Source organism: Callospermophilus lateralis, chromosome 3, assembly GCF_048772815.1.
Source record: "Callospermophilus lateralis isolate mCalLat2 chromosome 3, mCalLat2.hap1, whole genome shotgun sequence".
NCBI classification, from domain to species: Eukaryota; Metazoa; Chordata; class Mammalia; order Rodentia; family Sciuridae; genus Callospermophilus; species Callospermophilus lateralis.
The window spans coordinates 117,844,385-117,857,784 of NC_135307.1; the positions used below are offsets into that span (position 1 = coordinate 117,844,385).

At 38.5% G+C, this 13,400-nt stretch overlaps 1 protein-coding gene across 1 annotated transcript in view; it reads right to left on the minus strand.

Moving 5' to 3' along the window:
• Ptpn9 (protein tyrosine phosphatase non-receptor type 9) overlaps positions 1-13,400 on the minus strand; it is an 85,981-nt gene that overhangs the window by 26,921 nt on the left and 45,660 nt on the right. Inside the window, exons 6-7 of the mRNA XM_076851129.2 lie at positions 4,377-4,487; positions 1,802-2,130 (exon numbers count right to left, since the gene is read on the minus strand). Of these exons, the coding sequence (XP_076707244.1) occupies positions 1,802-2,130; positions 4,377-4,487 (440 nt within the window). The remainder of the gene's footprint in view (positions 1-1,801; positions 2,131-4,376; positions 4,488-13,400) is intronic.

A 13,400-nucleotide genomic window follows, 5' to 3' on the forward strand; every position in this document is an offset into this window, starting at 1 on the left:
TTCAAGACTATGGGCGGGGGGAGTTGGTTGGGAAAGAAATTGAATGTAAACAGAAATATAGACAGTGATTTGCACTGGTAGGGAGAAAACAAAAAGAATACTCTCCCCTCGTGATATACTCTGCTTCCCTTTTTCTACATTTACTTTATTTACATTCTTTTTTCTTTTTCTTTCCTTTTCTTTTTGTTTTTTTTGCAGGGAGGGAGGTAGGGGAGTGCTGGAGTTCGAACCCAGGGCCTTATGCTTACTAGGCAAGCATTTTACCACTGAGCTATACCCCCCCACACACACCCCTCCTTTCATTCTTGTTCTGCTTATTGGCTTCTCGTTTGCCAATTCTCTCTTATTGCCCTCATCACACTTTCCTAATTATTTCCCCTTATTTCTTTACATTTTCTTCTTTACACCCTGACTAATCTGGGCAGAATTCTGAGGGAGTACAGGTACTCACAAAATCATGGATTCCTAAAGCTTTAAGGTAGGTGAAACATTAAAACTCATACAGTCACATATCACACACAGGAAAACTAAGGTACATAAATGGGAAATAAAAATCTTCAGAGAAGTCTTTCAGTAAGTGGAACTTGAGCCTGAGACCCACTGAAACAGATTCCTTAATTTTCTTTTTAATTATTATTAGAGCTTTATAGTTATACATATAGTGGTTGGGGTCATCCCAAAAACACATACATGCATGGAATTCGATTTCAGTTCATGATCTCCCTTTTCCCTCCTCCTAGATTCCTTAATTTTCAAAAGACAGTTCATTAGTAATAAAGAGGATTTCTTTTGTAGCCATTTAAAACATGTCAAGAATCTGGTGAGGTAGCACACATGCGTAATCCTAGTGACTCAGGAGGCTAAGACAGAAGAATAACAAGTTCAAGGTCATCCTGGGCAATTTAATGAGACCTGCCCCCAAATAAAAAATAACTGGATATGGTGGTACATGCCTGTAATTCTAGCTACTTGGAAGGTGAGGTGGGATTGCAAATTTGAAGCTAGCATTAGCAATTTAGCAAGACCCTGTCTCAAAATTAAGAACGGTTGTGGGTGTAGCTCAGAGGTAGAGCATCCCTGGGTTCAACCACAGTACCACAAAATTAAATGAATAAATAAGCGTTGGAGAATGTATGTCAATGGTGGAGGGTTTGCATAGCACGCACAAGGTCCTGCCTGGGTTCAATCCCCAGTACGAAAAACAACAAACACATGGCAAGAGAAATGAAAGCAATATGGTAATAGAGATGATTGATGTTCTATTGTCATCAATATTACCAAGTTATGAACCAGAGTTATAAACTAGCCAGTTGGTTTTGTGGTAGGATTTATGTAGAAGGAAAGTTTCAAGAAGTTAAATTCATATGAGGCAACTCTTCTTTTTTGACTATGGATTCTTTTAAATGCACCAGCATCCATTGTTTCAAGATGTAGAGATTCACATAAATGCTCTAGGGAAAAACTGAACAGACCAGAGCTCACACTGAGGACGAGAATAGAAAACAGCACATTTGAGTTTAAAAAACAAACAAACAAACAAACAAACAAAAACACTTGCATTTCAGGAAAATATCCAAAGTCATGTCCATTATTACAAGGATCCTCTATTAGTATCAAAGACCTTCTGAAATTTCAAAGCACAGAACATTGGCAGCAAGCACCAAAAAAGGAGATAACCTCTTTCTGAATGAGAGAAAACTATTATGTGAGAATGATGCTTTTTCACATAAGGAAGAGCTGCTGTCAGTACCACCAGAGGCATCTTGATAACCAATTGCTGTCCCAAAACTTTCCTACTTACATTGAACAGTGGAAAGTGCCAACAGGGTTCTCACGACGGATGTCTTCATACTCCTCATATATCCCCCGCTTTTGCCTGGTGTTAACATAGTCTACCAACTCTTGGATAGTCATGGCGTGGGGACCTGGAACATGTACTGAGTCCCAGTCTAAGGCAGGAGGGAGGGAGAACAGGATGATCTCATCGAAGGGATCTGGGTGGCCGTTCACCTGGGGTAGGAACTGGAAATTCCAAGTGGCGAGGTCAATTTTGACGTACCCACCCAGGTTTTCTGGAAGGCACTCCCTGGGCAGATGCTGGGTAACCTCAGAAGTCTTTAAAATCTGAATCTAGAAGGCCAGAAAGAACCATGTGAGTACTGGGGCAGGAAAGGGGCACAGATAATGAAGATAAAGAACAAATGTGCTTATTTGAATTTGGGAAATGGGTTGACATTTGCTTGAAAAACCAGGTATATTTATAAAAGAAGTAGAATACATTTCATCTGCCTGGGATTAAGTCCAATGAATTTCTCAGCTACAAGTTTGAATTTTGAGAATGTGTATCAAATTCACTTCTGGAATTAGAGGCTTTGCTATATACCTTCTGAAAGGAAGGTATAGAGAACAAAGGCTTTATATCTACTATTAACAATGCTTCTCTGTACTATCTCATGCTGGTATTCTTTTTGACCACTAACAATACATAGGTAGTAGTTATTTTTTTCAACCCTATACTGAGGCTACCAATTCTAAGCCTATTACTTTGTGTTTTACTCATAGCTTGGTATGCGTATTCTCAAAAACAGATTTCTATGAAATCAAGACAAAACCAACCACCCATTGACAGGGCAGACCAGGAAAAATGTTAGATAAGTCATCATAATACTTAAATCTGCTCTCTGCTTGGCATGGCCTGCTGGACCAAGATAGCCTAGCTGGTTCTCCTGAGTCAACTTCTCTGGAGCAGGAATGCTGTTCTTCCTAAAAGCTTCTCTTTCTTGCTATTGCCTCTTCTTAAACCACCCTCTATCCTCCTTTACCTCTTTGAGGACCTGCTCATTGTTCACCTCCTCTGTGAAGCCCTCCTTGACCTCCTGAGGCAATGTTTTCTTCTATGCTCCTTCAAAGTCCAAGTCTTTTCCAATGTATACCTCTATGGCCTCTATGATGACTGTGAGCTCCTTGAAGTAAGGAATATCTCACTCATTGTTTAATCCCCAGGGTTGAATGCCTGACTACATAGGACACTCAATGTATTTTGACTTTATACATGCATGTATAATTCATATGCAAGAACACAACTAAGGAGTATTCTCACAGAGTTCTTTTAAGAAAGATCTCGGGCTGCGGCTGGGGCTCAGTGGTAGAGTGCTCACCTAGCATGCATGAGGCACTGGGTTCAATCCTCAGCACCACATAAATGTAAGATATAGTGTCCACCTAAAACTTAAGAATAAATATCTTAAAAAAAAAAAAAAAAAGAAAGAAAAAGAAAGAAAGATCTCTCTTGCTCTGACTCATTAGGTCTCTACGTAATTTCTGGAGTATGAAACACCACCACTTTCCCCTCTCTGACCCAAGTCACCTCAGCTATAAAGATCTGCATTATTCATTTAAAATAATAATTCCTTGCTGCAAAAATCTCTGATAATATTTCTAAAAAGAGAGCCAGGATTGGTAGTACATGCCTGAAATACCAATGACTTGGGAGGCTAATGCAGGAAGACAGCAAAGATTGGAAGCCAATATGGCAACTTAGTGAGACCTTGTTTCAAAAAAAAAAAACCCACAACGACAACAACAAAAAACCCTTAAAAAAAAAAAAAGTTTATTATTTTTACTCTATAATGCCAGTGTTTCATATGCCCTTTCTTTCAAGGGTTACAATCACTGACTAAGACTATAATCTTTTAGTCCTGAAGCACTCCTGAAATTAAAATAGAATTAAAGTAACTTGCAACCATTCTTGTGAAACTGGAAGTAACAAGTTGTTTTAAGAGAAAGTACCAGGAATAAAAATAGGAAGAGATACAGTGAGGGACTCTCCCTCTCCATCCTGCCGAATGATACATCCAGGTGAACAAAGTCTAACACCAGCTCAACTAATGTAATTAAATTATATGCTGATTTTCAATTCTTAGGTTTTTTTGTCTTTGTTTTTATTTGGATAGTAAGGATTGAACCCAGGACCTCATGCATGCTAAGTACACACCCTGCCATTGAGCTACACCTCTGCCCTAAAATTTCTGAAATAGTAGCCATCTTTAAATTACCTCCAGGACACATTCCTTCAATACCATCTTTTATTTTTTTCCTTTTCTCTTTTTTTTCTTTCAGTACTATCTTATGCAAGAGCCAGATAAACTATGGCCAGTTCCTAATACAAGGAGATTACAGAATAGTGAGGAAGGCAGTGTGTTCCAAGCTGATGAATGAATGAAAGAGAGGATAGGAGAGAATACACTGACAGAAGTAGAGAAGAATTCAGGAAACAAGCCAGAATTTTTTGACAGTAGCAAATTAATTGACAGGATTCCAATAGTACAAATGGGAATTTATCCACCTCCAAATAAGAAAAAGCTAACTTGTCTTACCCTCTCCCTGACTTTGTCCTTCAGAAGGAGGCTGATGATGGAATAGGGCACTCGGAACCATATTGGTGCTCCCACAATAAGCACCTTCTTCAAACGAGCTGGAAATGCTCCCTGTAGAGAAAAACGTATGAGGATTTAAGCCTAATGGGACCCATAACTGTTCAAGCCCCAAGGTTAGATTTTCTATACTTCTCTCCATTCTTACCCAGCAGGGGGAGTGTACCGACTAATTCTAGTTTTTTCTCAATAGCTAGAGAAAAAGTAGTTAAAAGAAATCAAGTGAGGTGGCAATGCCTATGAGCCCAACAACTGTATAGGATGAGGCAGCAGGATCCTAAATTCAAGCAATTTAGCAGACCCTGTCTGAAAATAAAAACTAAACCAGACATGGTGGCCCATACCTGTAATCCCACCTACTCAGGAGCTCAAGACCAGTAGCAATTTAGCAAGATCCTTTCTCAAAATGAAAAATACAAAGGACTAGAGATATAGAGCAGTGGTAAAGCACCCCTGGGTTCAATTCCTAGTAAGTAAGTAAATAAATACTTAAAAAATACAAACTAAAAAGGGCTGGAGATGTAGCTCAATACTAGAATAGCCCTGGTTCAATCCCCAGTTCAGCAAAAATACAAACAACAAAGAAATTAGAAGATGACTTACTATTTAAATTAATAATATTAACTTCATGTTTACCATAGCTTTATGGTTGAAAGAGTATTCTGAGTTCTCTTATCAGGAGTTATCCTATACATTTACATAGCCCATCAACACACATATTGTATCCCCCCAAAATTCTATGTATTAAAATTATAAGAAAAGTTAGCCTGAGGAAAAACTGAATATAAAAGAAACATCTCTTTTCATAATTTGCATCTAATTTGGTATCTGTGTATGTATCATCATTTTTTAAATTTTTTTTGGGGGGGTTATGAACTCCCATTTTTACCCCGTATACAGATTGCAGAATCACATCGGTTACATATCCATTGATTTACATATTGCCATACTAGTGTCTGTTGTATTCTACTGCCTTTCCTATCCTCTACTATCCCCCCTCCCCACCTCCCCTCCCCTCTTCTCTCTCTACCCCCTCTACTGTAATTCATTTCTCCCCCTTGTATTTTTTTCCCTTTCCCCTCACTTCCTCTTGTATGTAATTTTGTATACCCCTGAGGGTCTCCTTCCATTTCCATGCAATTTCCCTTCTCTCTCCCTTTCCCTCCCACCTCTCATCCCTGTTTAATGTTAATCTTCTTCTCATGCTCTTCCTTCCTACTCTGTTCTTAGTTACTCTCCTTATATCAAAGAAGATATTTGGCATTTGTTTTTAAGGGATTGGCTAGCTTCACTTAGCATAATCTGCTCTAATGCCATCCATTTCCCTGCAAATTCTATGATTTTGTCATTTTTTAATGCAGAGTAATACTCCATTGTGTATAAATGCCACATTTTTTTTTATCCATTCGTCTATTGAAGGGCATCTAGGTTGGTTCCACAGTCTTGCTATTGTGAATTGTGCTGCTATGAACATGGATGTAGCAGTGTCCCTGTAGTATGCTCTTTTTAGGTCTTCAGGGAATAGACTGAGAAGGGGAATAGCTGGGTCAAATGGTGGTTCCATTCCCAGCTTTCCAAGAAATCTCCATACTGCTTTCCAAATTGGCCGCAATTTTTTTTTTTTTAGTTGTAGATGGACAAATACCTTTATTTTGTTTATTTATTTTTATGTGGTGCTGAGGATCAAACCCAGGGCCCTGCACGTGCTAGGCAAGTGCTCTACCTGAGCCACAACCTCAGCCCGCCCCGTATCATCATTTTTTTTTTTTTACCCATTTCTTCATCTGTAAATTTATTTATTCAATCTATAGATATAACCGAGGCTGGGGTAGCTCAGGGGTTCAGAATATCTTTAGCATGCAGAACACTTTGGGTTTGACCCCCAACACCAAAAAATAAATAAAATAAAACACAAATGACCTACTATGCACAAAGGCAAATGATCTATACAAAGCTTAAGAATGACAAATCATTCACAATGCTTGGTTTTTTCAATAATCTGGCTCTACTCGGATGCAGGATTTATGTAATATTAGCATTCTAACTGTGAAGAAATTATTTCCAAAACATCCTAAAAAGAGGAAACTGTAACTACAAATCTTTTACCTTATTTTTTTTTTGTCTGTATTCTAACACTTTCAAAAGATTAATTCTCAAGCTGGGGTTGTGGCTCAAAGGCAGAGTACATGCCTTGAACATGTGAGGCACTGGGTTAGATCCTCAGCACCATATAAAAATAAACAAACAAAATAAAGATATTGTGTCCATGTATAACTAAAAAAAAAAAAAAATTAAAAAGAGAGAGAGAAACTAATTCTCAGCCAAGCACACTGGCACCACAGAAAATCTCTGCTACTTGGGAGACAGAGGCAGGAAGAGCAAAAGTTCTAGGCCAGCCTGGGAAACCTAACAAGCCCCTGTCTCAAAAATAAAAAAGACTGGGGAGACAGTTAAGAGGTAAAGTTCAATTCCCAGTACTACATACATGCACACACAGGACTAATTCTCAATCAGGTACAGTGGCACACACCTGTAATCCCAGCTACTAGAGAGGCTAAAATAAGAGGATTACAAGCTCCAGGCCAGCCTGTGCAACTTAGCAAGACCCTGTCACAAAATAAAAATAAAAAGGGCTTGAGATATAACTCACTTTTAAAGTTCCCTGGATTCAATTGCCAGTAACAGGGGGGGAAAAAAGGCTAAATCTCGATTTGATATGTTATTCTGTTCTTTTCAGTTACTGTTCAGTGAGCTAATTTAGAGAATCTAAATACTCCCTATGGAGAGTAGACAGCATCCACAACAAAATATTCCAAAGGCCACTAAATTCATATTTTTCTTCAAAGATGCAATGATTCATACTAATAGCCCCTTAAACTGCCAAATTTAAAAAACAGTCTGGAAAAATACCTGCGCTTCCACAGAATGATTTATAGAAAATAGGAGCCATTGTCTTCTTCATCACAGCAAATTGCTACCTGTTCATTTAAATGACTTTATGGCACCCTCATATACTACTGGTAGAATTGTGAATGGATAACACCTTTAGAAAGGAATGGTGACGGGGTAAGGTTGTGGCTCAGTGGTAGAGTGCTCACCTATCACCCGTAAGGCACTGAGTTCAATCCTCAGCACTATGTTAAAAATAAATATATTGTGTGTCCTCCTACAACTAAAAAATATTTTTTAAAAAAAAGAAAGAAAGCATCTGACATTATAAGTCCTTAAAATTGTGCATGCTCTTCGATCATCAATTTCTGACCCTCTATCCTGAGGAAATAACCAGAAATACAGATTTATTTTTAAAAATACATTTATTACCTTTTTTTTTTAAAATAACATTTTTTTTTAAAAGAGAGAGTGGGAGAGAGAGAGTGGGGGAGGGAGAAAGAGAGAGAGAGAGAGAGAATTTTTTAATATTTATTTTTTAGTTCTCGGCGGACACAACATCTTTGTTTGTATGTGGTGCTGAGGATCGAACCCGGGCCGCACGCATGCCAGGCAAGCGCGCTACCGCTTGAGCCACATCCCCAGCCACTACCCTTTTTTTTAAATGGTAAATGGGGATTGAACTCAGGGCTTCACACATAATAAGCACATGCTCTACCACTAAGCTATGTCCCCAACCCCTAAACATTTACTTTGATGGTCAAAAAGAACACTTGAAGCTGGGCTCAGTGGCTCATGCCTATAATCCCAGCAGCTCAGTGGGCTGAGGCAGGAAGATCCAGAGTTCAAAGCCAGCCTCAGCAAAAGTGAGGCACTAAGGAACTCAGTGAGACCCTGACTCTCAATAAAATACAAAAGAAGGTGGGGGATGTGGCTCAGTGGTCAAGTGCCCCTGAGTTCAATCCCCAGTCCCTAAATAAATAAATAGAATACCATTTCAAAACTGAACAGAACATATATGTCCAAAATGAGTAGTGATTAACTAAATGGTATATCTTACAATATAATGTCATATAACTTTACAATGAAGATTTCAAAGAATTTCTCACAATAAATATTTTTAAAATTTAACCTTTAAATAATTAATTATTATGTGCTGCTGAGGATCAAACCCAGGACCTCACCTGTGTTAGGAAAGTGCTCTACCACTGAGCCACAACCCAGCCCCTCTCACAACATAATTTTAAACTAAAGAGGATCAAAACTATAATTTTTGGGCTGGGGATGTGGCTCAAGCGGTAGCGCGCTCGCCTGTCATGCATGCGCCCGGGTTCAATCCTCAGCACCACATACAAACAAAGATGTTGTATCTGCCGATAACTAAAAATAAATAAATATTAAAATTCTCTCTCTCTCTCTCTCTCTCTCTCTCTCTCTCTCTCTCTCTCTCCCCCACCCCGTCTCACTCTCTTTAAAAAAAAAAAAAAACAAAAAAACTATAATTTTAAAGTCAGGCACAGTGACACATGCCTGTAATCTGAGCAACTCAAGAAGCTGAGGCAGGAGGACTACAAGTTCAAGGCCAGTCTCAGCAACTTAGCAAGGCTCTAAATAACTCAGCAAGACCCTGTCTCAAAATAAAAAGTGTTGGTGACATGGTTCAGTGGTTTCAATCCCTGCTACCAAAAAACAAATAAACAAAAAACAGAGGCGGGGGTGGGAGGGGTGCTGTTGCTAGGAATGTGGCTCATTGGGAAAGCGCCCCTGGTTCAATCCCACTGCTAGCATACATACACACATGCACACATAAATAAGTAAAATTATAATTTTATTTTCAATTCCCATCAGGAAGTGGTGGCACATGCCTCTAGTCCCATATACTTGGGAGACTGAGGCAGGATCACAAGTTCAATTTAAGGAGACCCTATCTCAAAAAATAAAGGATTAGGGATATAGCTCTATGATAAAAGTGCTTATCCAGTACATTTTAAGGCCCCGAGTTCAATCCCCAGTGCTATAAAAATAAATAAATGTAAAAATTAAATAAAAGTTAAAATTAATTTAAAAGGAGAAACTAAACTGATCATAATGGTATTATTTAATCATGAGGACAAGGTGAATAAAGGAGAAATATGGAGACAGTTAACTAAATTATCAAAGGTATATTAAATTACCAAGATATTATGATTTTGTTAAAGCTTACAAAGAGAAAGTCTAAACTGGGGAAAAGGGCTGGGACATTTACTCAGTGGTAGAACACATGCTTAGCACAGGAGGCTCTGAGTTCAATTCCAAGCATCTTAAAAAAAAAAAAAAAAAAAAAAACAAAAAAACAAAAAAACTGGCTGGGCACAGTGGCACACTCCTGCAATCCAATCAGTTCAAAGACTAAGGCAGGAGAATCCTGAGTTCAAAGCCAGTCTCAGCAATTTAGCAACGCCCTAAGCAACTCAGCAAGACCCCTTATCTAAATAAAATACACATTGTGGCTCAGAAAAAAAAAAAAAAATTGAGGATGGGGACTATTTAAATATGTAAAACCAGGAGAAAAAGTGATTGATATAGGAAAAAAGTCAGATCCCTACAAATCATACTTTAAAAAAAAAGGTCTTAGCATTTTATTGTTATTGTTTTTTGTACTGGGGATTGAACCCAGAGGCACTTTAACACTAAGCCACATCCCCAACCCTTTTTTATTTTGAGACAGGGTTTCACTAAGTTGTTTAGGGTCTTGCTAATTTGCTGAGACTAGCCTCTAACTTGCCATCCTCCTGCCTCAGCCTCCCAAGTCACTGAGATTATAGGCATGTATCACCTCCCAGGTTAAGATAAAATTCTTAAATTATAAAAGCAAAATCTCTCCAGGCTTGGCGATGCCACCCTGTAATCCCACCAATTCAGGAGGCTAAGGCAGGAGGATTGCAAATTCAACACCAGCCTGAGCAACTCAGAGAGACCCTGTCTCAAAATAAAAAATTTTAAAAAGGGCTACATATGTACCTCAGTGTTAGAATGCCTCTGAGTTCAATCCCAGTAACACACTTGTGCCTTAAAAAGTTAAAAATAGAATTACCATATAACCCAACAAATTTCACTTCCAGTTCTAGAAATGTAGTTCAATGTCAGAGCACGAGTCTAGCATGCTTGTGTCTCTGTTTTATCCTCAGCATGGCAAAAATAAATAAATAAACTCATGCTTGAGATTTGGGTTCAATCTATAGTACCATAAAATAGTAATTCCACTTCTCGAAACTAAGAGGGGACTCAACCAGATATTTATAGCTAATGTTCACAACAGTAAAATGGTGGAAATAACCAAGTATTCATTAACATGAACAGAGAAGTAAATTGTACGTACACAAAATATTATTTGCCTTAGAAAGCAATGAAATTCTAATCATGCTATAGATCATTATGCTAAAATAAACCAGAGACAAAAGGAAAAGTATTCTAATAATTCCACTTATATAAGCACCTATACTTGGTGAATTCATAGAAAGCAGAATAGAGATTAATCAGAACTAGAAAAAAAGAAAATAAAAAGATATTATTTAGGCTGGGTACAGTGGTGCACACTTGTAATCCCAGCGACTTGGGAGGCTGCAATAGGAGGATCACAAGTTCAAAACCAGCCTTAGCAACTTAGGCCTTAAGCAAGTTATCGAGATCCTCTCTCAAAAAATAAAAAGGTTGGGCTAGGGATGTGGCTCAAGTGGTAGCGCGCTCGCCTGGCATGCGTGCAGCCCAGGTTCAATCCTCAGCACCACATACAAACAAAGATGTTGTGTCCACCGAAAACTAAAATAATAAATATTTAAAAAAATTCTCTCTCTCTCTAAAAAAAAAAAAATAAAAAGGTTCAGTACCCTTGAGTTCAATCCATGGTACCAACAAAAAGAAGAAAAAGTTACTATTTAATGGATACAGAGTTTCTGTTCATGATGATGAAAAGGTTCTGAAAATGGATAGTGGTTATTGTTGCAATATGAATGTATTTAAAGCCAATGATCTTAAAATGGTCTAAATGAGCCAGTCATGGTGACACATGCCTCTAATCCCAGCAACTGGGGAGGCTGAGGCAGGAGGATTGCCAGATTCAAGGCCAGCCTGAACAAATATAGTCAGACCCTATTGCAAAATAAAATAAACATTGCTGAAGATTAAGCTCAGTAATAACAACCTGCCTAGCATTTTCAAGGGCCCCCAGATCAAATCCAAGCACCACAATTTAAAAAAAATTAAAAAGAGGAGGAGGAAGAAAAGAAATGACTAGGGAAAAATGGTCTAAAAAGACTCCTTAGCCCTGGTAATGTGGCACCTGTAATCCAAATGACTCGGAGTAGGAGAATCCCAAGTTTGGAGCCAGCCTCAACAGCTTAGTTGAGACTCTGTCTCAAAATTAAAAAAAGAAAGAAGGAAGCAGAGGAATGAAGGGAAGGAGGGGGTGGAGGGAAGGAGGGGAAGAGAAGCCTCTTTAGTGAGGCAATCATGAAAAAATGGAGGAAAAACAAAAGATTGAGAAATATTGCTCAAGACACTCTCTTGCAAACTTCACCAAAAAACATGTATAAAAATGTTCATTTCAAAAAGAAAGACAGCTGGGTATGGTGGTACACGCCTTTAATCCCAGGGATTCAGGAGGCTAAAACAGGAAGATCACAAATTCAAAGCCAGCTTCCTCAACTCAGTGAGGCTCTAACCAATTTAGTCAGACCCCATCTCTAAATAAAAAGTAAAAAGGGTTAGGGATATGGGCCAGATTTGAAGCATCCCTGGTTCAATCTATGGTTCCACACACCCAAAAAAAAAGGAGTGAGAGAGAGAGATAAAGAAAGTTAGTTTATAGCAGTACTGTCCACAGAACAAAAAATAGAAAATAATTTGAGGAGCTATCAATAAGAGAATATATAAAACAGTGGTATATTCATCAACGAATGAAGAATGCAAAGAAATCAATCCTTTGATCAATGAAAAGGAATATATCATAGCTACTTACCAAAATAAGAATTTTAAAAACATAATGCTGAGTGAAAGAAACAAGTCCTTGAAAATAGCATACAGTAATCATTCTCTTTCTGTGATTTCTGTTATGAAGCTGTAATAGTAAATAAATACTTCTAAAAGTCTAGTTCAATAATACTTCTAAGTGAGTTCCTGGAACAGACTCCCACACCAATGCTTTTCCAACAGCAAGCTATGACTCAGTAAGTCCAGAAATCAATTTAGTTGGTCATTACTAACTATTTTAAAAATGTGAAACAGAAAGCCGGGCATGGTAATGCATGCCTGTAATTCCAGAAATTTGGGAGGTTAAGGTAGGAGGATCACAAATTCAAGGCCAGCCTCAGTAACTTAGACAGACCTTGTTTCAGAATAAAAATAAAGGGCTGGAGCCAGGTGCAGTGGAGCATGCCTATAATCCCAGTGGTTCAAGAGACTGAGGCAAGAAGATCGTGACTTCAAGGCCAGCCTCAGCAAAAGCAAGGCACTAAGCAACTCAGTGAGACCCTGTCTCAATATACAACACAAAATAAGTCTGGGGATGTAGACAGTGGCCAAGTGGCCCTGAGTTCAATCCTGGTAGCAAAAAAATAAAAAATAAAAATAAAGGGCTGGGGTGTAGCTCCGTGGTAGGATGTCCATAGGTCACATTCCCAACACCGGAGGAAAAAAAGGAAAAAAGAAATAGAATAATCAAAGTCATTACACAAAGTAAGGGTGTAGTTTCTCTGGTGAAGCTTTGTGATTTTAGAGTGGCATATAAACCACATTACCTTTTTTTTTTAAAGACAGACAGAGAGAGAGAGATAATTTTTTAATATTTATTTTTTAGTTTTCGGCGGACACAACATCTTTGTTTGTATGTGGTGCTGAGGATCGAACCCGGGCCGCATGCATGCCAGGCAAGCATGCTACCGCTTGAGCCACATCCCCAGCCCCCACATTACCTTTTAAAATTCAAAAAATAGGGCTGGGGGGGCTGAGGATGTGGCTCAAGCGGTAGCACACTCGCCTGGCGTGCGTGTGGTCTGGGTTCGATCCTCAGCACCATATACAAAGATGTTGTGTCCGCAGATA